Source organism: Nannobrachium achirus (genome assembly GCF_963921795.1).
Source record: "Nannobrachium achirus genome assembly, chromosome: 6".
NCBI classification, from domain to species: Eukaryota; Metazoa; Chordata; class Actinopteri; order Myctophiformes; family Myctophidae; genus Nannobrachium; species Nannobrachium achirus.
The window spans coordinates 11,648,787-11,675,753 of record NC_137815.1 but is presented as its reverse complement, the minus strand read 5'-3'; the positions used below and the strand labels follow the sequence as shown (position 1 = coordinate 11,675,753).

The 26,967-nt window shown below is 41.9% G+C and overlaps 1 protein-coding gene across 1 annotated transcript; it reads right to left on the bottom strand.

Moving 5' to 3' along the window:
• Window positions 1-2,036: 2,036 nt before the first annotated feature.
• Window positions 2,037-26,548, bottom strand: LOC308286815 (interferon-induced GTP-binding protein Mx-like; the record flags this gene model as incomplete). The annotated part of the gene is made up of 13 exons (XM_080727938.1): window positions 2,037-2,261; window positions 4,543-4,767; window positions 5,629-5,705; window positions 6,365-6,523; window positions 6,954-7,095; window positions 7,930-8,052; window positions 8,621-8,699; window positions 15,352-15,550; window positions 17,758-17,896; window positions 18,992-19,146; window positions 20,190-20,285; window positions 21,099-21,288; window positions 26,486-26,548. 13 exons carry the CDS (start codon window positions 26,546-26,548, stop codon window positions 2,037-2,039), a joined length of 1,872 nt encoding a protein of 623 aa, XP_080584064.1.
• Between the last annotated feature and the right edge of the window lie 419 nt (window positions 26,549-26,967).

The window sequence follows — 26,967 nt, the reverse complement described above, 5'->3', positions numbered from 1 at the left end:
GCCGAAGAAATAAGCCATTTATTTACAAACATGTTTTAAAAAAACAAAGCCCACATGATAACAACACGTACTGGAGTGCTCGACACAGCGTACATATTCATCCTGCAGAGGTCGGCGATCTTACTTTGGCGAGGCGGAGGGGAGATCAATTCCATTCGTTTACGTGCGGCGAAGCAGGGAAAGGAGCGATAGAGAAGCGGCGCCCGAACGTGATTGAAACCGCGATCCACGAACAGAGACAAAGACCAGCCATCTTGTTTGAGCTTCTTGCTGAGTTTCAACACTGGGGAGAGGATGAGGCTCCTCCTGGCCAGCCATCCATCCAGAATGTGAGTCAACGGCGTGGCCTGCTGGATATTAGGAGTATCACACCCAGCACCAGAAAATGACTGTCAGAGCATATTAACCCTTTCAGATCGCTCCAAAAAGACACAGAGAAGAATTTCCGATGTTTTTTTTTATTTTATTATAATTTATATCAAAAGTCCGGGAATAGACGGCGTGGCTGATGGGACCCAGTAGGAAGTCCGAGGGAGTACGGCCAGGCTTAGAAGGTGTTAAAGGGATATTCCACTTTCAAAAAACTTTTTGTCATTGTATGGTCTAATCAGGCTTGTATGAACACCCTGAACAATTTTTAATTTTCTTCATTCAGTATTTAGATATTTGATGTAAATGTTACTAGGCCCTCCAGGCCAAGGGCCTCTCCCCACACACACTCATTGTAACTTCAAACTCCATTTTAACCATGATAGATTCATTAAAAACACCATTATTTTTTCTGCTGACTCATACTACCCTCCTAATACGTGAGCAGGCCATGTTTTTCCCATAACGTTTTTCATGTATTTTTTATATATTTTTATTGCATTTAATTGTTTCCATTTTCCCAAAGAATTATTAAAAATACATGAAAAACGTTATGGAAAAAACACGGCCTGCTCACGTATTAGGAGGGTAGTATGAGTCACCAGAAAAAATTATGGGTGTTTTTAATGAATCTGTCATGGTTAAAATGGAGTTTGAAGTTACAATGAGTGTGTGTGGGGAGAGGCCCTTGGGCCTGGGCGTGCCGGAGGGCCAGGTAACATTTACATCAAATATCTAAATACTGAATGAAGAAAATTAAAAACTGTTCAGGATGTTCATACAAGCCTGATTAGACCATACAATGACAAAAAGTTTTTTTGAAAGTGGAATATCCCTTTAAGTTGGTTCCATGGGATCCCCAGCTAAATTATTAGTTAAAACATCAAAACCAGTTTTGATCACTTTAACCCTAATTTATACTAGTCTATTCAGAAATTGGCAAGCTCACGGCCAACTCTACAAGGATCCACAGCCAAAATGGATATAAATTGGGGGTCCTTGACATGAAAATCTTTAATAACCACTGAAATATGACATTTGCTACAGTACAGTTCAGTACTTTTTCAGTTCAGGTTTATTGTCACAACATATCCATAACAGGTACAGATACAATAAAATGCTTGTGCCAGGAGCACAAGCCTTATTACTCAGCCTCAGCCTTATTACACAAAGACATGGTCACAATGACCGACAAGAGTGTGGACCCACATACCATGCAGGCCACACAAGACAAGTCCCAACAATACAACATACAATACCATACAGTGTAACAGTCTACAGTTTAAAAGTGCGTAAATTGCCTATGTTTACCTTTGTTTCAACCCTTCATTGAGCAACCTGACTTAAAAAACTATTACTGAAACGAGTGGTAATAGTTTTTTTTGCCCAGGCAGTCAGGTTGCTCAATGAAGAGTTAAACGATTAAAGGACAAGAAACTAAACCAGTTCAGGTCATTAAGCCAAACAATAAAAAAGCTAAAATAGCAGATCTACAAGCACACAACACACCAAAGTTGTGCAAATCTACAAGCACACAACACACCAAAGTTGTGAGCTTGTAGAGCTGCCACTTCCGCTGACTTTCTGCCAAATATGTGGCAAGTTTTCACCCAGATTTGACCCATGTCTTGACCTACAAAGAACTTTCTGCGACATTTTTCCAGATATCAGAACTCCACCAGGCGAGTGCGAGCCTGCATCAGGCGCTTCAGGCGATTCTGCAGCGTGGTTCTTCTGTCGTTGACGCCAGAGTCCTCGTAGAGCAGGAAGTCCGTCTTGTCCTTGTCCTGCAACATCTGCAGGACGTCCCTCTGCAGCTGAGAGGCAGCCTGCTCCAGGATGTGGAAGCGGATCACCAGGGGAATCTGGTCTGCCAGACGCTGGCTGGCAATCTAGAGTTGGCGGGGGGAAAAAACATTACTGGTTCACTTTGTTCACTTATCAGTGTTGATTTTGTCGACTAAAACTATGACGAAAAATGTTTGTCGACTGCGTTTTTTTTCACTGACGAAAACTTAATAAAAACAAAATAAAGACTAAGCTGTGATGACTAAAACTAAGACTAAATATATTGACAATTTCGTCAACAAAAAAAAAACGTTAGGGAGGGACTATTGGAGAAGAGTCATTTTATGTTTGGTTGCTCTCAGGTGTTGTGTGCTGAAAATAGCAGATCTACAAGCTCACAACGAGTCGCGCTAAAACTTTTCAGGTGACTAAATTATGACATTTTATTCAAAAGACTATGACTAAAACTAAATCAAAATATGCTGTCAAAAACAACATTGTCACTTATTCATTCCTAGAGAGTAAGGATGGAATGTTCCCCAGGTTCTATGTTCCCCACTTTCTTACCACCTAAACCTACCCCTAACCCTAACCCTAACCCTAACCATAACCTCACTAAACTAATGCTGTGAGGTGGGGAACATAGAACCTGGGGAACATAGAACCTGGGGAACATAGGTTGGAACCTGGGGAACATAGGTTGGACCCCGATAGGTACATAGGCCTACCTGCCATTTGAAAATAGCCGATCTACGAGCTGTGAGCTTGTGGATTTGCTATTTTTAAATGTTTTTTTCCCCTACATTTTTTTCATTGGAAAAATTGTGAAATGGGACATTTTGCATAATGAGTAATTTCTAGTTACTATCAGTACTTTAACTACATTTTGATACCAATACTTTGATATTTTTACTCAAGTAGCCTACATTTTTTATTCCAAACTTCAACTTGTGGCAGAGTATTTCTACATTGTTGTACTTTTCCCACCACTGTTGTTCATTAGAAAGGAACGGCTCCCTATACTGCAAACCGGATCCCATCGTTCATATCAAAGAGCCGTTCAAGTCGATTCGTTCGCGAACGTCCCGCCTCTATCTGCCACTGCATGTCAGAAAGCAGCGGGTGTTTGACCGTAATGCGCATCACAGGACATATTTCGTACTCTCTTTGTTCATGAACTAAAATGAAGACAGATTTTAGCCCAGTCTTTATTTTGTAGTTCTACATTTTCGTCTCCTCTTTATTCCTCAATGAAATTGTGAACTGCTGTGGGCACTGGGCACTTGAGCATGTCATTTTTCGAGGGGCACACGGCCAAAGAGAGGGGCAACGACGGCCATGGCCGTCGTGGCCGCCGTGAAATTCCTGCCCTGATCATAATACCTGATGACATGTTGTAGGGTGAAAAAAAGAATCACGGCATAATGTCTTTAATACAGGGGTCTTCAACAGGGGGTCTGGGACCCCTAGGGTCCTCAGAGTTACTACAGGGGTCCTCCAAATCTTTGTGTGATAGAAACCTTTTTTTTCTCCTTTTTTATATTAACCACTTGAACGCTAGCGTCCATATTCTGAGAACTTTAGCCAAACATAGCAGATCTACAAGCTCACAACGCCTCGTGCTGTGAGGCGTTGTGGATCGGCTATTTTTGCCAAAAGTTTGGTGTAGAGGGGAAAAAGAGCACACCAAGTGAAAGGTCAAGTTTATTAGGCATTGAGGGTTCAAGTGGTTAAATTTCCAAAAACACAAATGTATGTGAATTCAAAATATACTGATGACTGTGCTGTCAAACTATGGAACTATATGGAATCTATGAACAGGTTGTGGGGGTCCCTGCTTCATCTCTCTCTCAACTAAGGGGTCCTTGGCCTGAAAACGTTGAAAACCCCTGCTTTAATATATTGTTTTCTCTGGGCTGAAGTCAGATGCAAGAGAGGACTTCAAAACATCAATCATTTATCAAATTTAGAGGCACTCATTTGTGGAACTGTCTAGATGCTTCACTGAAGTCATCAATATCCTTGCCAGCATTCAAAAAACATCTAAAGCTATATCTTATTTCATCCTTACTGTAGTCAACATGATTTAGTTTACTGATGTGTTATCTTAATGTTCTTTTTTCTTTTTCACTTGTCTTTTGTTCTTTTGTGCAGTTTCTGTGTTTTTATCTCTTTATTGCACAACTGCCCCTCTTGTGGTATTCTACTGTATTGTTCTTATTGAACTTTTAAATCTGTAATTGTATTAACTTTTCCAATAAGGGAAGGATTCCAAATAAGCCTGATGGCTTCTTCCCTTCCTCGCACTGTATTTTGTTCCCATGTAATGTTACTTGTTTTATATGATGTGCTAATAAACTAAACTAAAACTAAACTAAGACTTACTTCGTAATAGGACTTCAGGTGAAACATCAGCTCAGACAGGGTGGCCTCCGGGGCGATGTTGCACAGGTTGCTGGTTATCTGTGTGACGTTCTCCAGCTTCCTCTTCTTCAAGGCACTGCTGTAGGTTCTGTCCTGGGTGTAGACGATCATCTCCATCTGGAACTGGGTCCTCAGCATGGACTCTGCAACGGGCTCCTTCTGCTGCATGATGCTGTCAATCTTTGTCTGGATGGCAAAGCAAATGGCACTTTTCAACCTGTCTTCATATAATAGGTCCTCACTAATGTTCATGATAAAATAGCACACATTTCTTTCCTACTCAGTCTGGGTCTCATAGGAGAGCTGGGGGCGGGTCAAATCCATCCACCAGTGACATCATCTTTTGACAGATTTCTTTTTTAAACAATATATATATATATATATATATATATATATATATATATATATATATATATATATATATATATATATATAATATATGAGTAGAAAAGAATTGTGCTATTTTATCATGAACCTTAGTGAGGACCTATTATATGAAGACAGGTTGAAAAGTGGTGAAATCCTCCTTTAAGTAATAATAAACACATTTCTCTTTTTCTTTTATAAATCACTGTAGAGCAGGGGTCTTCAACATTTTCAGGCCAAGGACCCCTTAGTTGAGAAAGAGATGAAGCAGGGACCCCTACAACCTTTTCGTAGATTCCATATAGTTTCATTGTTTGACAGCACAATCAGTGTATTTTGGATTCATGTCAATTTGTGTTTTCAGACATTTAACCACTTGAGCCGACATTACCTAATAAAAGTAATCTTAATAAAACTTTCGCTCTGTACTTGGTCTGCTCTTTTTCCCCTCTGCACCAAACCTCTTTGCCGAAAATAGCCGGTCTACAAGCTGATCGTCTATTTTCGGCTACAGTTCTCAGAATATTTGGACACTATAGGGTTCAAGTTGTTAATATAAAAAGGATTGGAAGATTTGGAGGACCCCCTGTAGTAACTCTGAGGATCCCTTAGGGGTCCCGGACCCCCTGTTGAAGACCCTTGCTGTAGAGTAGTACATAAGTAATTGTGACAAATGATTACCTTAACAACTTTGGTGAGGTTAGGAAATCCAAGAAAGCTCAACTGAGCGAGCTGTATCAACACTTTCTTCACAAAATCTAAAAAGCCAACAGAAAACATGATGGTGAACAAACTGAAATGAAAAGCTATCGTGACAAAAGTATGACACCAAACACATCAGGGACATGCTGGGCCCCTAATTCAGCCCGGGAAAAAGAGTTGGAGAGGCCCTCATTGCGCGCTATAGAGAGAGAGCTCTCTCTATAGCGCTGCTGCTGCTACTCAAAGATTTGCCATTTCAGATCATGAGAAGTGACAGGCCAATTACTGTACATGAGTTATATTTCGTCGTTGTCGGGTGGAAACCTTGTATGTCCAAAACCGTTTGTTTTGTATTTATCATTTTAAAAATGATTTAAACTAGTGAAAACAGCCGATCTACAAGCACACAACGCCTCGCACCGCGAGGCGTTGTGTGCTTGTAGATTGGCTGTTTTCACTAGTTTTGTGCGACAGTCTTGTATGATGAAGCAGGGCCTTGGCTTTACCAAAAGACGTACACATTTGAAACTTGGAGATACGAGGTTTCTGCCCGACAGTGACGATTTACTTTGTTGGCCGCCCGGCCCCCAAAATGGAACGAAGGCCGACATTTTTTCTTTTTTCTTTTTGGACCGGCCGGGAATGAACCGGCCGTTCGGGAGTTGTCCCGCTTTTCCCAATGGCCAGCACGTCCCTGCCAAACACATCACGTTACCCGTGATGTCCCTGAGCTTCTGGACAGCGGGTTCCTCCAGGAGTTTGATTTGGTCCTGCACCATGGTCTCAAAGGTCTTGTAGTTGATGAACCCAGGCAGCTCTTTCCCACGGTACCTCACTTCATAAGCAGCCACCTCTTTTTCAATCTTTTTGTTGACTAGAAAATATGAATAGATATGGGACCAGAGCAGAAATAATGTAAGTTATGATGACTGGGCCATTGATAGTTTCTTGGATAAGAGAATCACTTGATCATATCATGGGAATGTATTATTATTTATAATTGGGGGTGTTTTTTTGTCATTGTATATCGTCGTTGTCGGGTGAAAACCTTGTATGTCCAAAACCGTTCACTTTTCATCTTAAAAATTATGTAAACTAGTGAAAACAGCCGATCTACAAGCACACAACGCCTCGCACCGCGAGGCGTTGTGTGCTTGTAGATCTGCTGTTTTCACTACTTTTGCGCGACGGCCTTGTACGATGAAGCAGGGCTTTGAGAAAGAACGTACACATTTGAAACTTGGAGATACGAGGCTTCCACCCGACAACGACGATATTGTAGCTCGATGGAGCAATATACTTACAATTTATTCCAGATTTGTATATGTGGAAACTCCATTTCCCAAACTCTTCCCTGAGTTTAGCAAAGACATTGAGATTGTCTCCACATTTGACTTCCTCCCCTTTAGTCAAGCTAATGGCATTTTGAGTAAATGCCATCACTTTCTAAACATAGGAGTAAACACATTTGAATAAAAGTTAGTCATTTTATACATTCATATTATGTATTATGTAAACTCACACTGGTCACGTTACAGGTTCAGTGATTCCCACACACGTTATGAGTTTTCATTTGTGTTACGTCGAATCGCACGAAGGACCAGTGTCCAGTTTTACCCCAAAGACGGCCATGAGAGTAATAATAAGCAGGGGTGTCGCACCGAATTCTGGACCCTGGGTACAAGGATTCACTGCGGGCTGTTCTTCATAGGTTTAACCCATTTAGACTGGAAACGCATTATTATGCATTATTTTGTGCTTTAACTATTGGAAAATAGCAGATATACAAGCTCACAGCGCAGCACCAAGTGTTGCGCTGCGAGCTTGTAGATCTGCTATTTTTGAAAAATCGTGAAAATCGTTATATTATATTTCAAATCCTTCTAAGGTTTTTTGAAAAACCTATGTTTCTATGTCAGTGGTGCTCAAACTTTTTCCTGTGAAGGACCCCCAAAATGACATGTATTTGGCCACAGACCCCATCTCAAAATATTTAGTTCCAGGGACCCCCCAGAAGCAAAATATGAGTTACAAATGTTCGCTTAAAAAATACATATATTCGAAGATTTCCACCCATTTTTTTGTGACTTTTCAAAAATAGCAGATCTACAAGCTCGCAGCGCGGCACTCGGTGCCGTGCTGTGAGCTTGTATATCTGGTATTTTTCAATAGCTAAAGTATAACATAATTAAGGCCCCTGCACCTTGGGCCCTAGTAACTCAGCCCCACTCCCCCCCCCCCCCCTCCCCTTGTGACGCCCCTGATAATAAGCATGCTCACATCAAAGAGGAAGTGCAGTCTCTCTGCTGGGTCAGAGGTGGGCCCACTTCCACATCTGTCTAGCTCCTGTTGCGTTTCGGAGAGTTTCATCGCGATCTCTTTCTCCAACGCAGGCAAGGATCTCTGAAAATGGGTATGAGCAAGAGAAGATTGTTTACAGTGGACCCTTTCATACCACAGTATACATCATTTACACAATTTACAATAGGTTACTTTAAAGAGGTGGTGCCATAGTTTTGTACTTTTTCTGTTTTGTATGTGTCTATGAAGTTAACATTGTTCTAATAGGCCACCGGGTGGGGTTATAATGTGCAGATTTGTCTTCCCCGGCAGTGTATTTGTGTTTACTTCCTGAAAGCCACTGAGTCAAAAGGCCCAGTCGAAAAAAAAAAACAGATTAAATGACATCATATACTCATCCCCTCCCCTTTTACCATTCACCCAACACACGTGCACAGGTGTGGCTAACTTCAGCTGCGTCACCACCCACCTGTCAACCAGGCATAACTAATGAACTGGGGGTGTGGCCACATAAAAACACAATTCTAACTTTCTGTACACTTTTTTTGAAAAAATCTTCCTCCAAGTATAATCATAATCCTGATCATCATGTTTTAGTGGGGGAAAATCATGGCACTGCATCTTTAATGTAAGCCTAATTCTTTGAAATGTAGAACAATGAACAATGCACCTCGATATGGTTCACCAGCTCAAGGGTTAATTTCTCAGCCAGTTTTGGAATGGTGGCTTGACCATCGTCATACAGCGCCCTGTTGGATGAGAATGAGAAATAAGAAAAACACTTAACACGATACAATTTACAATTTAGGCACACAGAGAGACAAGATCAGAGTGCAGCCAGCATAAACCATAGTCAATTCAAGTAAATACTGTAGATAGAATGTCAAGAGCATCGGCGCAATAGATAGGAGGGGACGGGGGGGATTAACACCTCCACCTTTTTTGGGTGGAGGGGATATCCCACCCAGTGTTCAGGTCCAAGAAAAAGACGCTATGATCGCTTATACTGTACACACTGAGAGTAGGCCTAGTTCTCATTTCAAGGCGTATTACTGCCCTCTAGAGGCACAGTCCCACCAGTGCAGTGCAGTCCATTTGAAGCACATCTGTTGTGAATGAGTTTAATTAATGCGACACAAGCAGGCAGGCAGTGGCACTGGCAGAAGGAGACCGTCATTGCAGGTGCTGGACCTCTCACATCAAAATGAAACGGTCACAAAACCAAAAAACCATAACGTCGTTCTTTAAATCAAGCAACAATGTAAGTACCTTTGAACAGATGCATAATGGAAATACAATTTCGTTTGTCAACACATTTTAAGTTACGTTTCCTCTTGTTACTGTGGTTCCCAACTTTTTCATGTCGGACCCAAAAATAGACACCAATGAGGCAATCACTCATGGCCCCACGTGAAAATAAATCAGTGAAAGAGTGAAAGAATCACTCACTGGTCACAGACACAGAATATTTTACTAAAGTAAAACACTGTACATGCATGGCATGTGGTGTCTTCGGTTTGAAACTTGTCAACATGCACAGAACATAGAACAAATTGTAGTGATTTAATTTTCATGATTTATGAAACTTTATGACCAGGCGAATTCTGACAACAACAACAACAACAACAAAAAGACAGCAGCCGACATGTGTCTTTGGTTATGACCAGGCAAATTCAGACGACGACAACAACAACAACAAAAAGAAGGCAGCAGCTGGAGGGCAGCCAGTGCAGGCTTTGGAGGAGGTGAGGAGAAACCTACAAATTATTAATTATACCATTAATGGCCCCCTTTAACCTTTATTTTCTTTATATTGCATTGTGTATGAAACTACTATTTCCTTCATGTTTTCAGGACATTTCTAATCATGACAGTGAGTCAGAGCAGACTGTATCCCAAAGCTCAAGCTGGGTGGATGAAACCAGACGCCACAGACTTGGACTGCAGGTTAGAATCCTTTGTAAATCCTGTGTGCATCATTGCATGTCATTCAATATTAAGACACTTTTCTGAATGATCTGACCAAATAACGTTCTCATTTTCAGGACATATCTGACAGCGAGTCAGAAGATGGGACAACAGGATCCATCCATGTGGAGGAACTGAGTGACTCAGAGGAGACTGGAGGCCCAAGCCGCATGGATGACCAGGATGGACCACTACAGGTGAGACTCCATAACTGCTTTCTTGTTTAGTCCCATGTGCCTTCACTTAATGTGGCCCACAGGTTAATATCCAGTGATATATAATTTATTTGAGCTGTTAGAATTCCAAAAATGTACCTGCATTAATTACTTCAGTCTATATTTGTGTGTGTGTGTGTGTGTGTGTGTGTGTGTGTGTGTGTGTGTGTGTGTGTGTGTGTGTGTGTGTGTGTGTGTGTGTGTGTGTGTGTGTGTGTGTGTGTGTGTGTGTGTGTGTGTGTGTGTGTGTGTGTGTTCATAATTCCACACAAAAAATAGCAGATCTGCAAGTTCAAAATACGTCACACTGCATTGCATTTTGAGCTTGTAGATGTGGTATTTGTTTTTTGTTTTTTATGACAGTATTTTGAACATTGATTTGACCAGAGAACTTTATTTCATACTGTATGTGCATCAGGTCCTTTCTGATGACTCCAGTTCAGAGGAGATGGCTGTACGACTACAAACTCGGCAAAAGAGACCTTGTGTAGGGCAGACGGAAGAAGAGAAGAGAGAGGAGTCAGAGGAGACTGGAGGCCCAAGCCGCATGGATGACCAGGATGGACCACTACAGGTGAGACTCCATAACTGCTTTCTTGTTTAGTCCCATGTGCCTTCACTTAATGTGGCCCACAGGTTAATATCCAGTGATATATAATTTATTTGAGCTGTTAGAATTCCAAAAATGTACCTGCATTAATTACTTCAGTCTATATTTGTGTGTGTGTGTGTGTGTGTGTGTGTGTGTGTGTGTGTGTGTGTGTGTGTGTGTGTGTGTGTGTGTGTGTGTGTGTGTGTGTGTGTGTGTGTGTGTGTGTGTGTGTGTGTGTGTGTGTGTGTGTGTGTGTGTGTGTGTGTGTGTGTTCATAATTCCACACAAAAAATAGCAGATCTGCAAGTTCAAAATATGTCACACTGCATTGCATTTTGAGCTTGTAGATGTGGTATTTGTTTTTTGTTTTTTATGACAGTATTTTGAACATTGATTTGACCAGAGAACTTTATCTCATACTGTATGTGCATCAGGTCCTTTCTGATGACTCCAGTTCAGAGGAGATGGCTGTACGACCTCGGCAAAAGAGACCTTGTGTAGGGGAGACGGAAGAAGACACAGGAGAGGAGTCAGAGGAGGTTGAAATTGAGGACAGTCAAATGTTCACCAAGCCAAACCAACCAAATCCAAAGCATGTTAAAAAGCAAGTTTGTGGCAAGAAAAAAAGAGTATTAAAATTTCAAAAAAGCTGGTATGAAAAGTACAGATGGCTTCATTTCATTCCAGGCATTGATGGTGTTCTGTGCTTTCACTGCTCAAAGTACTTTAAGAGGGCCAAACCTACCCAAGCTAAGAACATAGAGACTGCCTTTGTTACGACTGGGTTTTCAAATTGGAGAAAAGCAATTGAGAAATTTACAATTCATGAGAAGTCAGATTGCCACAAACTTGCAATGAAAACTGTGTTGCATGAAAACAGAACGGTTCACTCCCAGCTGAACAGTGCAATCACAACACAACAAAAAGAAAACAGAGCTAACCTACTAAAAGTTCTTGGTGGGGTGGTATTGTTGGGAAGACAAGGTTTGGCCTATAGGGGGAAGGCTCATCGCCAAGGAAACCTAGACCACACCTTAGACTATAAAGCTGAGGGTGATGAGTCTTTAAAACTGTGGTTGTCTAAAAAGAGAGAAATGTACACTTCTTGGCTCTGTCAGAACGAAATGATCAATTTAATGAGCACAGCAATTGTAAGAGAAATTGTTGCAGAAATACAGAAACTTCCTGTGGTTCAATTTTCAGTAGTGATGGATGGGACACAGGATGTGTGTGGTACTGAGCAGGAGTCCATATGCTTGCGCTATGTTGACCATGACTTGATTGTGCATGAAGTATTCATCGGTTTAATTGAAACAACATCAACAACAGGTGAACAACTGGCCAAGCTTGTCTTTGATGTGCTACTGAGGCTGAACCTGCCTGTGTCAGGCCTTAGAGGCCAGGGATATGATGGTGCTGCAAATATGGCAGGTAGATTCAAAGGTACACAAGCAATAATCCGTAAAACACAGCCACTCGCAGCATATGTACACTGCACAGCCCACTGTGTGAATTTGGTTACACAACAGGCATGCAGAGCCGCCCCTGTTGTGAGTAGCGCCCTTGATTGTATTCATGAACTTGGAACCTTCTTTTCACAGTCTGGTCATTTGAAGAACACATTCAAAACGATTGCTGCTGCGGGTCATGGTGACGATGACAGGCCAGTCAACCCAATCGTTGTAATCAGGCCTTTATGTCCCACCAGATGGACTGTTAGACTGTCTGCCATTAAAGCTGTTTTGACCCAGTACAACACAGTGTTGGAAGCACTGAATGAGAAGGCAACATCTGGTAGCAGCACTGATAGCAGGGCACAGGGCTTGCATGACAGATTAGGACAAGGAAGTGTTGTACTTGGCCTAATGCTTGGCAAAGAGGTTATCGGTGAATTAGAGATGCTAAATGTCAGTTTACAAAAAAGAAGCCAGACAGTGGCAGGTATGGTTTCTCTAGTCTCCACAGTCCAAGACCACCTGAAGACAAAAAGGGACTCTGACCACTTTGAAAAAGTATTTAAGAAGGCAGAAGCTGTGTGTGAACAACTGTCTCTAGAGCCCATTGTTTTGCCACGCACGTGCAAGCCCCCCAAAAGATATTCTGGGCCGGCTGCTGCTTACACTCCAACATCTGCCTCAGAGTTTTACAGAACGCAGTTCTACAGTTTGTTGGATACAGCAGATGCACAACTGAGTGAGAGATTTGCGCAAGAAGGCATAGAAAGTGTGAAACAACTGGAAAGCACACTCCTGACTGGTACTATTAATGACACTGTCTGCAAATACCCAGAACTGGATAAAGACAAATTGGAAATTCAATTGGCCATGTTTAAACAGTACTAAGTAAAAACAACTGCAGATGCTGTGAAAATTCTACAAGAAATGAATCCTGAGACGCGTGGGCTATTCAAGGATATAGAGACACTTGTCAGATTGTTGTTGGTGGTGCCTGTTTCATCTGCTGAGGCGGAGCGCAGCTTCAGTGCGTTGCGTAGATTGAAAACATGGTTGCGATCTACAATGACTCAGAAAAGACTCAATGGTGTTGCTGTGTGCCACATTCACCAAGACAGGCTGGATAAATTGGACAGAAAAGACATTGCTCAACAGTTTGTGCAGAGTAATGATAGGAGGAGGTTGTTATTTGGTTCCTACATGGAGCCTACCCCTGGTCAGTGACTTCCCTGTCCCCAGTGAGCCCGGCCACCTGGGGTTAAAAAAAGTGCTGCAGCTCTTGGCCTGTTACTCCTTCAATAAAAAGATCTAATACAGACTTAATGAATTCATGTGTATTTCATTCTAAAAATGCCTTGAAATCTGCGTAAAACAACTGTGTAATTCAGCTCAAGTGGAGGGGATATGTCCCCCCCTCCTCGGGGCAAAAGTGGGGGGGATATCACCAAAAGTGGGGGGGATACCCCAAATTTTTTCGCGCGCGCTACGCGCGCGCACATACCTCCCAGATATATCCCCTTCACTTTTAAAATGCCAATTGCGCCCCTGGTCAAGAGAACAAATAAGTGCTGCAAAGTAAGTAGGATAGCAGCATCTATCAAAATCAGGGGTCAGCAACCTTTTTGAAATGAAGTGCCATGTTTGTATTTTCTAGATAGTCAGTGTGCCATCTCAACATACATTTTAATGATAATCAAAAATTCTGACATATTTTGTTGTACATTGTTATAACTCCCGAGTCAGAGTGCAGAGTTTTAATGTAGAATTATGTGCAGGTCAGGATGTAATTTGCTGTAAATTAGGTGTCTTCATTTAATTGACCACGTTTAAAATACAGTATATGTGATTTTAAAATAAAAAACCCTCTCTCTCACACTTCTGCCAGTGTGCCAGTGATCACCCTCCCCTGTGCCAATGTTGGCACCCGTGCCTAAGGTTGCCTATCGCTGATCTAAATAAATCTAAATGATGTTCAAATGAAGTAAAAGGCCAGTAAAATACAAAAGATACTGATCATATTTTCAACAATAATAATAATGAATGAATTGGGATGATTGAATGAATTTGGGTTGGGTTACTTTGGGTCATCTCAGGTTTACTGAGCCAGTCCTGTGTTTACCGAAATGTGTCATTATGGGCCTTTTCCACCGGCAAAGAACCGGTTCTGGTTCTTTCTCCTGCCTATGGGATGAACCAGAGGTGTGCTTTTCCACCACGAACCGGAGTTGGTTCTGAACCGTAGAAGTTGGTTCGGAACGGGAACCACAAAATCCTTGGTTCCTCTCGTTCAATAATGGTTCAATCTGGTGGAAACGCAAGCCGGTTCGCGGCCGGTTCGCAAGAACGAACCAAGGTTCCAAGAAAGTTGAACGGCACTGGTTCTTGAACCAAGGTTCTTTTGGTGGAAAAGGTCCCCTACAGTAGTGCAAAAAAAGAAAGGGCAAACGGAGAAGTTGAAGGCCAAAGATGAGGTTTATGGATGCGGTGGGAGTGGACATGCAGGTGGCTGGAGTGACAAGGAAGATGTGGAAAACAGTTGCACATGATCCTCTGTGGCGAAGCCATGATGGGAATTAAAAGAAAGAAAGACAACAACCCAACCCTTCTGCAATGCTACAATCATATGAACATTTAACCCATTTAGCCTGAACGCAAATCTGTGTCACTTTAAATTTGAACCACTTTAACCATTATTTTATGCCTTAGCTGTTGAAAAATAGCAGATCTACAAGCTCACAGCGCTGCACCGAGTGCCGCACATGCGAGCTTGTAGATCTGTTATTTTTGAAAAATCGTGAACATTTGTGCAAGTTTTTGAATATTTTTGATCCGATTCTATAAATGTCTTGTAAATCAGTGGTTCTCTTTCATGCCATGGACCCCCAAAATTACGTGTATTTGGCCGCGGACCAACAACAAATAACATATTATGTTGTTCCAGGGACCACCCAGAAGCAAATATATGAGTTAAATGTTCACTTTTAAAAAGATATAGGCCTATTCAAAGACATGCAAAAAACAAACAAAAAAAACACACGATTTTTCAAAAATAGCATATCTACAAGCTTGCAGCACGGCACTCGGTGCCGCGCTGTGAGCTTGTATATCTGCTATTTTTTCAATATAGCCCTCTTGACGATCTATTGTATACAGTGAGTGTTGGCCTCCAGACCTGAAGTGTGTGTGCTCTTTAAAGAAGACCTTCTCTCTCCTGGTGACCTCCATCAGTGACAGCTGGTCCACGATCTCCTGCTGGCCCCTGCACCTCACGATCATGTACCCCTTCTTGAGGGGGATGATCTTATTGTGAACAATGTCCACGGCCGTCTGCTCCGTGCCTCTGTCAAGCAGGTCCGGCTTGGTCAGGATACCTGCGTGCAGTGGTGGGAAAAATGTTTTTACTTAAGTAAAAGTATCAATACTGTTATCACAGAAATACTCTGTTAGGGTGCCCTCAGACCAAAATACCTACGAGAGTGGAATCTGCGTTCCGCCAATGCATTTCAATGAGAAGGGAGCGTTTTTTGCAGAAATCCTCTGCTGGCATGAAACTGCTTCACTCTCATTGAAATGCATTGGTGGAACGCGGATTCCACTCTCATAGGTATTTTGGTCTGAGGGCACCCTTACAAGTAAAAGTCCAGAATTCAAAATGTACTTGAGTAAAAGTATGAAAGTGTTTGAAAATAGCATATCTCAATCTCACAACGCGTCGCAAACGTGACACATTATTGTGAGCTTGTAGATTGGCTATTTTCAAATAGCCTCTGTATAAAATAGGGCTAAAGTGGTTACATGATTTGTAATATTAACTCATACAGTGCCATCCGGCCACAAGGGGTGCTAGAGTGCCAGAAATTTCTCCATTGACCTTCTTTATAGCTTTCGTCGACCCTCTCCCAACTGGCTTTTGTTTTCACTCCGGTCAATCCTATGGGTGTCCAGAGGAGGAAGCTAGCTGACACGTAGCCAAAATGCTAACCCATTTAGAAGCCCGATCTAAAGCTATTTCAGCCGCAAAAAACTTTCTCTTTGGGTCTGGGGACACAATCCGGAGAAAATCCTGTCTAAAGATGTGATTTATTATTGGAGTGGGCGGCGCGATTCGGCCGTTAGCGCGAATACGGCCCGTGGATGGCCGAGTCTAAGTCCCGGCCAAGGATTTGACGTCTAGACCGGGGCTTCGTTGAGGCCTCCGATAAAATAATTCATTTTATTAAATATCCCGGACATGTTCGGGATAGGCACCCTGGAATACGTCGCGCCGCCTACAATGAACATTTGGTGAACATTGGGGGGGGTCTAAACTTTATTTTAAACCATTTTCAATGGAATAAATCGTCGGAGCATCTAGCGTCTCTCGTTGGTGAGCGCTGGGCGAGCCGGGACCACCCACGTTGCTCCAAGCAGCTCGGGGTAAGTAAAATAGCAAATAAAAAATTGTTTTTGATCCCGAATATCCCGAACTAGTTCGGGATAGGCACTAAAAGGGTTAATATGATTTATATCTGCAAAGTAACTAAAGTTTTCAAATAAATGTAGTGGCGTAAAATGACAATATTTGTATCCGAGATGTGGTGGAGTAGAAGTGAAAGTATTGTAAATTGGAAGTAGTCAAGTAAAGTACAAATACCTCAAAATAGTAACTGAATCTAATTACAGGAGTTACGTTATATAGTCCAGGCGTTTCGGGCAGTATTTTGATGTAATCGTGCACTTTATGAAAGAAGCATGAAATTTGGCACACAGTTAGAACATGCCATATGGAACATTTTTGGCTATAGGGGCATCGCAGATTCGTCTTGGGAAACTTGTGAGAGCCAATTAAAGTTGGGCTCTCATAGACTTTACTATAGAGTGAAATAATAAAAAAATACATATGCTTTAAGTAGCATGTAAGGGGTCAAACTAGGTGTTTTTTGGGGATTCTGAATCCAATGCAAACATTTGTTTTGCAGGAAAAACATTCCTTGGGCTAAAAACAGACCCCATAAAACTATGTTTTAGTGATGAGTCATCACTTTTCAAAGTTTTATGGCGTCCGTTTCTCGGAAAGGAATGTTTTTCGTGCAAAACAAATGCTTGCATTGGTTTCAGAATCCCAAATAACACCTAGTTTGACCCCTCATATGCTACTTAAAGCATATTTATTGTTTGTATTATTTTACTCTATAGTAAAGTCTATGAGAGCAACTTTGATTGGCTTCCACAAGTTTCCCAAGACAAATCTGCGATGCCCTATAGCCAAAAATGTTCCATATGGCATGTTCTAACTGTGTGCCAAATTTCATGCTTCTTTCATAAAGTGCACTATTACATCAAAATACTGCCCGAAACGCCTGGACTATAACGTAACTCCTGTAATTAGATTCAGTTACTATTTTGAGGTATTTGTACTTTACTTGACTACTTCCAATTTACAATACTTCCATATCCGATTTTTGACTGAAACGCTCGGACTATTACCACTGCCTGTGTGTATACGTACATGGGGAGAATACAGGAGACAAACATACCACCGCCCTGTCAACCTAGTAACAGCAAAGTCAATTTGCCATTTTACATAACATCAATTTACCCAAGGTCCTCTCTCCTTCACCGTCCACCTCCTGTGCCATCTTCAGTGCCTCGGTAGTCGCAATGTCAACGTTACACGGAACCACCACCAAACAAATTGTTTGTTGCTTTGCGATGACTTTCTGTATCAATCTCTTGATCTGAAAGAGAAACACACACACACACACACACACACACACACACACACACACACACACACACACACACACACACACACACACACAAACATATAGTATGTCACTGCCCTTAAAGGAGTAGTTCACCCCCAAAATGACTTTTTCTCTATTGATTACTCACGCCATGGAGACTTGAGTTCAATAATATTTTTTGTTTTTGTCGCATTCCTACATTCATTACAATAAATGCAGCCCCATTGATTCCGGATGGGGACCCGAATGCATTTGGGTCCCCATCCGGAATCAATGGGACTAAAAGTACTATAACTGAATTGTTGTCTTAGGAATGCGACAAATACAAAAAAATATTATTGAACTCAAGTCACCATGGCGTGAGTAATCAATAGAGAAAAAGTCATTTTGGGGGTGAACTACTCCTTTAAGTCAAAAGATTCACATTCACACAAATATGTTTAAAAATCAAATGGATGCAATGTGCATTCCCTATGAAACCTGACGAGTCTATTGCACGCTCCCCGGTGGACAAACCCTACTGATTTAGGTGAACCCATGCCGTGTATTCACTTTAGTGAATATACAACATACCGGTATGCCGTGCCAACAATCCAATTCTGCCTCTAGTGATATTTTCATATTCATCGCACGGGTCTCAAAGGTTGGCAATATAAGGCAGTTCAAACAACCTTGGTCTAGTTGTGTGTAAAGAGCAGCACAGACTCCAGAGGTCACAAGAAACTTAAAGGGGGCCTGTCACCTAAAGGGTTACTGTCACTTTAATATAAGAATCATCTTAAAAAAACAAGTTAATATTTTCATGATGTCATTGTGGGGATGCGCAATTATAAGCCAATCAAATTAATTGTCTGTATAGCCTGACTGTATACTTACTGTACTGGTCAGCTGTTGTTGGGGGGCGAGGGGCAGATTAAACTGTGACATGAGCTTCAGACTGTTTCAGACTGTTTTCAGAGAAGATCACGTCACAGTGTAATCTGCCCCTCAACCCGTTTAGGTGTCAGTACCCCTTTAAGTCTTGTTCAAATCCTGCTGTTCCCTCATCCACCCATCAAATAAGCAAGGCAGAAGATGTGGCTTTACCTGGTCCCCAATATCGACTGGCTGTCCCTTCACAGCCACCCTGGCGATGCCAGGCAGGTCTATGAGCGTGAGGTCTGGAACGTCAGGAGAGGCGATCTCCAGGCTGATGAGCTCCTCACTGATCCCCACTCCAACTCCGGCCATGTCATCCTGAGCTGGAATTGAACAAAACAAGGAGAGCGATCAGACTGGCTTTGTCGTGTCTTGCATTCATGGAATAAAAACATAGGTCTACTCAATAAGTGTTATTACCTTGCTTAATAAGCTGCTCCACTTGTGAAGGAGCATCAATGGCAATCAATTTCAGAGACTTCTGAAACCTGAGACCTACTGTAGATAAACAACGTGATATGGTCAAACAATGTCCAAGGAACATCAATGTGAGACATTCTAATGTCTCATATCATACCATATAGAGGGATTTATTCAACTCTGACAAGTTACTGGTAATTTTTGTTTTGTTTTAACCCATTCAGAACGGGTACACTATTGTGTATCATTATTTTATGCTTTAACTATTGAAAAATAGCAGATATACATGCTCACAGCGCGGCACCGAGTGCCGCGCTGCGAGCTTGTAGATCTGCTATTTAAATTTTGACTAGATTCTATAAGTGTCTTTTGAATCCTTCTAAGATTTTTTTGAAAAACCAATGTTTCTATGTCAGCAATCTACCAGCCATCGTCAAAGTAAAGGTCCTTTTCACTTAAATGGAGCTCAGTTAGTCTGCTCTTGAGAGACTACCATGTCAGTGGTTCTCAAACCTTTTCATTTGAAGGACCCCCAAAATTATATTTATTTGGCCACAGACCCCCATATATTTAGTTCCAGGGACCACCCAGAGGCAAAATTTTAGTTACAAACATTGCTTTGAAAATACATAGTACCGGTATATTCAAAGATTTGCACACATGTTCACAACTTTTTCAAAAATAGCAGTTCTACAAGCTCGCAGCACGGCACTCGGTGACGCGCTGTGAGCTTGTATATCTGCTATTTTTCACTGGTTAAAGTATTCAATAATTCTAGGCCTAAATAAGTCATAAGATATCAGACATCATAGATGAGCAATGAGCATTTCTCCCCATGGAGGAGAAGCGTAGCCACCTGTTCTCTCTTCTAAATGAAGATAATTCTGCATTCATTGTTTTGTATAAACATATCCTCTTTCAGTTGATGGAATAACATTGAACCTACCGCTGGCGCCAACATTGTAGCTTATTCTCCCTTGCCACTGGTCTTCTTTCTTTGTTTTTCTCATCTTTAACTCGAGAGGGCACCTTGTCACTATGCCTGCAAATGTGAGATAATGGCTTTTAAACTTGGTGGGCACGGAATATCTTGCTCCATGTTAGCCTGATACTGATACACCCACTGTTTCACTAAAACAGTGGTTCTCAAATAAGGACCCCCAAATTAGCCTCGCGTAGCCAGGCTTACTCATCTGCAAAGAGAAAAGCCTGGTGACAATAGAAGGCAGAAGGCGTTCTAGGAGGTGGAGCTGAATTTTCCCGGAAGCTGTATTTTTTTCACAGTGCAGTGTTCCTGCAAACGTATTCCCAGCACGAAAAAATCTCGTCTACGTCTCCTGCTCCGTCGGTTGCGCTCGCAATAAACAATATACAAACAAAAACATTGATTCAAGCAATGTTACACATATTAAGAGCGAGTTAAGAGCTACAATCTATTTTAGTTTTTTCGCTGGGGAATGTAAACAGACCCGCACCGCATGACGTAACGTCCGTTAAACGCAGCACTTCCGCTAGAAATCTTGGAACCTACCGGAAGGCATATTGTCCACAGGGTGCCCCCAAATTGATATGTATTTGGTCACGGACCCCCAACCAAAAACAGGTGCAGGTATACAAGAAGATTTATGTAAACGTTTTCAAAATTGATTCCACATTTCTAAAACATATCCGATCTTCAAGCTCACAGTACAACACGTTGTGAGCTTGTAGATCGGCTATTTTTGAATGGCAGAATAAAGTGGTTAAACAGATCTTGAAACTATATCTCATTTTGCCGGGGACCCTCTCAAGGACCCCTGGGGAAGCCCGGCCGGACCCCAGTTTGAGAACTGGTGCATTAAAAGACAGGTCTCACCACTTCCTCTTGGCAGAGCCACCCCGGACAGCGCCTCCAACACAGAACTCTTCCCCGAGCTTTGGTCTCCGATCACGGCGATAGCTGGAAGCGACAGGTCCTTGTCCACACCCAGGGAGCGAAGAGAATCAATGAGGTCTATGCAGGGACGCACTGTTTCCTCAAAATGCTGCTGCAGCAAGGAGGGTTTCTGCAGGGATCGGGAGGTTACATTTAAACACTTTTTAAGACAATATTAACAACCTAGAATAAATAGTAAGACCAAACTTGCAATGAGAAATTAACGTACATGGTTTTATAAACGGTTTTATCCCCATTGTGTATTCACTTTTTTCAAGTCATTTACTGTTAAACTTGCATGAACCCATGAAGCCATTAGTGAATTGAATAACCGTATTCCTGACTGTATAGCAGAAAATAAAAAAAGGCTTCTTGTCAGAATTGCTCCTAGTGACAGCAGGACCCTTTAGGTTACCTTCAATGATGCCTGTCATATAGCAGCACCTGCAAACTCGTGCAGACGTGACTTTAAATAGCCTACAGTAGCTACAAGCTTGCAACAGGTTGTAAGCTTCCCGATTAGCAGTGTTGGGCAAGTTACTTTAAAAAAGTAACTTATTACTTTACTAGTTACTGCTCTGAAAAAGTAACTTGTTACGTTACTAGTTACTAAATTATAAAAGTAACTGGTTACTAGTTACCTTACTTTACTTTAAAAAATAAAGTCAGTTACACTTTTTTTTTTTTTTTTAGGGGGCTTCAATAATGACCTTATAAAGAAAAACACTGCCGATTAGTGACATAACTCTGGCGGCGCCGAGTCCGCAGAATAAGCGTTCGGCACGGAGGCTCACTGGCCTTAGCTCACTCGGGTCTTGTGAACACAATTGGCCCGTGTTCGGTAGAGGGAAGCCAGGCGAGGAGGGGGATATTGGTCATTGCATGCAGGGGCGTCAATTGGGTATGGCAGGGGTATGCAGCTGCCATACCCTGGGTCCAGGGGGGAAAATAAAAGTTACTTTTAAATATAAATCAATGAATGTCTCTTTGTCTATCTGTGCTGGTTATTATGTTGTTAAATTACAGTAAAATAACTACAAATGCAAAATTTTACATAATGGTCACTTTAACAAGGTATTAGGCCAGGGTTCCCCAATTAGTTTTCGCCAAGGGCCGAATTATGTCTAGGGTACCAAGCCGAGGGCCGCAACATTGCGTCTCCAGCGTCAATTCAGATATAGGCCTACTAGTGCAGTGTTTCTCAAGCATTGTGCAGCGGACCTTTGGTGTGGCCTTACGATTTAAGGACTTTTAAAACCTGTTTAATACCTCAAGAAATAAAATAAAATAGACCATTACAGCATCAAAAATAATCATCAAACTATATAAAAAACTGGTAAAACATTGGCCAATTTTAAAATAATATAAGAAAGAGGCAAACATTTTGAAAACAGCCACACATTCCATATATCTAGGTGTGCCCTGGGATCTTTTGGCTATGAAAAGTGTGCCCTGGCAGAAAAAAGGTTGAGTGTTGTTGCTGCTCTTATACCACCATTATTATAATTATTATGAGAAATGCACTCCTTAAAGTTGAAACAAAATAAGTTAAGAACCAATTAACCAGTCTGCTTGAAAAGTATGCATCTGTAGCAGCTAGTTGACAGTGCAGAGACATAATTGCTTTCCTTTGATCCATTAACAAGGGGCCGTTACTACTTATTGGCATCAGCTGCCAGCTGGACACAGAGTCTGACACAATCACCTTCCCTCTGCAGGGCTCTGTGTCTGTCTCATTTCTCCAAAAGCCCTTGAATATGATTGAAAATGATTGTGATTATGGTAAGCTTACGTTTCATATCGCACTCACCTTACCTGTAACTTTCACTACTCCCCGAAAATATTTTTTTTTGACTGGGGTTGGTGGGGGCCGCAAATGGCCCGCGGGCCGCCTATTGGGGAACCCTGTATTAGGCTATAATTATATTCTCCACACTTGTATTCTCCCCAGCTTGACAACATGGTATATTACCAGGTTCTGCAGGTCAGCTGCACAGATGCAATGCATTATTGTTAATTGTGGCACGTTTACTAACATGCTAAGTTTAGCTGCACTTGAAAAACCATTCCAGGCTGCCATATCCAGCCCAAGAAACCGTAGAAACCTGTGTAAAAAACGGACAAAAGTTTGTTTTTTCCCCCCAGACATTGTGAAAATAGCAGATCTACATGCTCACAACGCCTCATGCTGCGAGGCGTTGTGAGCATGTAGATCTGCTATTTTCACAATAGAACCGTGTTATCCAAAATGTAATGCCTATTTTCCAGGAGGACTCCCATCTTTGCCATACCCTAGCTTTTGCTGAACTGACGCCACTGTTTGCATGTATTCCTACGTCGTCACCTGTTAGCAGGGAGTGTGGGGCGGGAGTAGTAGGACAAAATATGCTCTACGTCCTCCTGGTGGGGGCTCCTCACTGGCAGGTGAGTCAGTAGGATACATCAGCAGTGTCTACAGAAATGTGTGTGGGGAGGAATCAATTGGCACAAGGAGAAAAGGTTGAAGGGGTAAAAAAAAGTATTGGCTACTGTAAATTAACTGTTTCAGTTCAAAATACTGTAATTTGGGTTTTGTTAACTTTCCTGACATTGAATTTAAATTGGCCTTGGCTATGCTATACTATAGGACACATTGAATTTAAATTGGCCTTGGCTATGCTATACTATAGGACACAAATGAGTTGCCTCAACCAAAAAGTTGAAACAAAACAGCTCTGCTCTCCCTCTGCACTGTCAAACAATAGCGAGTTTAAGCTAGATGATTTTCAGGACGGCAACGCCAGGTGGACTACGGCTGCTATGACGTAATCGCCGTAGCGATCAAAATGGTTAAGCAAAGCCTCGGCGGCGACAGGTTCCCACCCCTTTCACTGAACGCTTTGGTTCCCATGGTGACACACAGCAGACGGAGTAGGCGCTACGTGGGAAGGGACCTCCTGCCGTAGTAGAGACGGCTGAGGCGACGGCAGGTTTATCTATCGAGCGCGGATCATTTCCGGTTACCGTTGTCATCTGCCGTTGCCGTAGCGTAGCTTAAGGTCGCTAGTGATGGAAGAAGTACTCCTATTTCATACTTAATTAAAAGTATCAATACCACAATGAGGAAATACTGTTAGGGTGCGGTCACACCGAACTTTCATTGTGCCTCTGCGGTGGATTCTGCCAATGCTTTTCTTTTTAGGCCTAGAATTATTGAATGCTTTAACCAGTGAAAAATAGCAGATATACAAGCTCACAGCGCGGCACCGAGTGCCACGCTGCGAGCTTGTAGATCTGCTATTTTTGAAAAAGTTGTGAAAATGTGTGCAAATCTTTGAATATATGTATTTTCAAAGCGAACGTTTGTAACTAAAATTTTGCTTCTGGGTGGTCCCTGGAACTAAATATTTTGAGATGGGGGTCCGTGGCCAAATACATATAATTTTGGGGGTCCTTCACATGAAAAGGTTTGAGAACCACTGAAATAGTGGTCTCTCAAGAACAGACTAACTGAGCTCCAGTTGAGTGAAAAGGACCTTTTCGTTGATGATGGCTAGCACCGAGTGCCGCGCTGTGAGCTTGTATTTTTGCTATTTTTCAATAGTTAAAGCATAAAATAATGATACACAATAATGTGTACCCGTTCTAAATGGGTTAAAGATTTGTTTAGGCCTTTATTTGATAGGACAGTAGACTGACAGGGAATGGGGGGAGAGAGACGCGGCAAAGGTCGTCTGGATCAGGAATCGAACCGGTGACACCATCAGGCATCAATGCCTATGTGGTATGCGCCTGGACCATTAGGCCAGCTGGAGTCCCTTGGCAATGCTTTTCAATGGAAACGGAGAGGTTTGTTGCCATTTGAGGATTAAAAGAAATGCTCCATTCCCATTGAAAAGGATTGGCAGAATCCGCCGCAGAGGCAGGACTAATTACCATTTCATACTTGGGCTATTTGAAAGGATTTTTGATTCATAATTTGACAAAGAAACTAATAACTAAACCTGTCAAATACATGTAGTGGAGTAAACAAAAGTACAACATTTGTGGAAGTAGTAAGTAAATACCAGTAAGACTCCCTAATCGGGTCGCAGCGTGATTTTAGGGAAAATGTGTAGGAGCAGTGTCCAAAAATGTGTTTGAAAAAATCGGCCTGATGGTGGCGCTGTATGGGATAGATCCATGTTGATGAGATGAGTGTAGACATACTGTGTACCGATTTGCGTGATTTTAGGGCAAAATCTGTAGGAGTAGTGTCCAACAATGTGTTTTAAAAAATCTGCCAGAAGGTGGCGCTAAATGGGACAGATACATGTTGATGACATGAGTGTAGACATACTGTGTACCAATTTGCGTGATTTTAGGACAAAAATTTTAGGAGCTGAACGTGTTTTGCAAGAATCGGCCTCATGGTGGCGCTAGAAGAGGGTCATGTGAGAATTGATTTGGCATGGATCGGGGCAACGGTTGCGGAAATATGAGCAGGGCAAAAGTGTGACGTGTGACAGACTGACTGACTGACGGACTGACTGACTGACTGACTGACAGACAGACGGACAGCTGGTCGAGGTTTTGAGGCTACAAGTATAAAGTGTCAATAAATGGATATACAGTACTCCACTAACATAAATTGTAGTCTACTTCAAGGGTTTCCAAGCTTGTTAGGCCATGACTCCCCAAAATGATCATATTTGAACTGGGGACTCCCCACCCTGACAAGAACTTGGAATTGTAGGCATTTAGTTTGACTCGGTTCCACAGATAAAATAACAATGCCTCACACTACAAGGCGTCTCACAATGTTTGCCTCTTTCTCATGTCATATTTGGCCAATTTGATATTTTAAAAGGTCTTAAAAGTAATTAATTTGTAACTTTTGAAATGTGCAGATACTGTAGATAGTAGGCCTACGCTTATACTGTATGTTAGTTTGTTTAATGTTGAGTGAGAAAACAATGTTGCACATTAGCCTAAAAGCGACCGGTAATCATCTGGGGACCCCCCAAATTATTTTGGGGAGTCCCACTAGGGGTCTCAACTCCCAGTTTCGTAAATGTAAAATTGGCTACTTGGTGTTAAATCACATCAATATCTGATTAGGCCTATCTAAAGTCAATCTTATGATTATTTAGTTAACATTGCAAGATTAAACCCTAAACCCAATGTTATATAGAGAAAACAAAAGAGAATGAGCCGCATCTGTCAAAACATGAACACGCACGCGCACGCACGCACTCACGCACGCACGCATGCACACACACACACACACACACACACACACACACACACACACACACACACACACACACACACACACACAGAGAGAGAGAGAGACACAGTCCACTTACGTTGTCATGATTGGTCTGCTTGGTTTTGGAGGAGCTTGATTGAGAGGGAGAGCTCTTCTTCATCGTGGCTTTCTTCTTGGACTTGACCAGACTGTCTGTGGACGTCTGAGTGAAGACATAGTATAGTTCATTAGTAGGTCTACAAACTGAATATCACCACAGCACAGTCAGGCTCCTTAACCCTTAAGTTCTGTTCAGATTCACTACACCTTCGTTCTGTTCGGGTCATTTTGACCCGGGGGATATTTGGTTTAAAAAAAACAACACTAATATAAATTTTAACTTAACAAATCATCATGATACATTGACTTTGACTCAATACCAAACAATTCATATGATATATATGGTAAATGTTTGCATTTCTGCTTTGCTATATCACATTAAACACTGAAAGAGCTAGGCGTTTTTTACTGATTTAGCTAAAATTCATGTAAAAAAAAAACTACTTTATTTAATACTGGGCAATATTGCTCATGCTTATA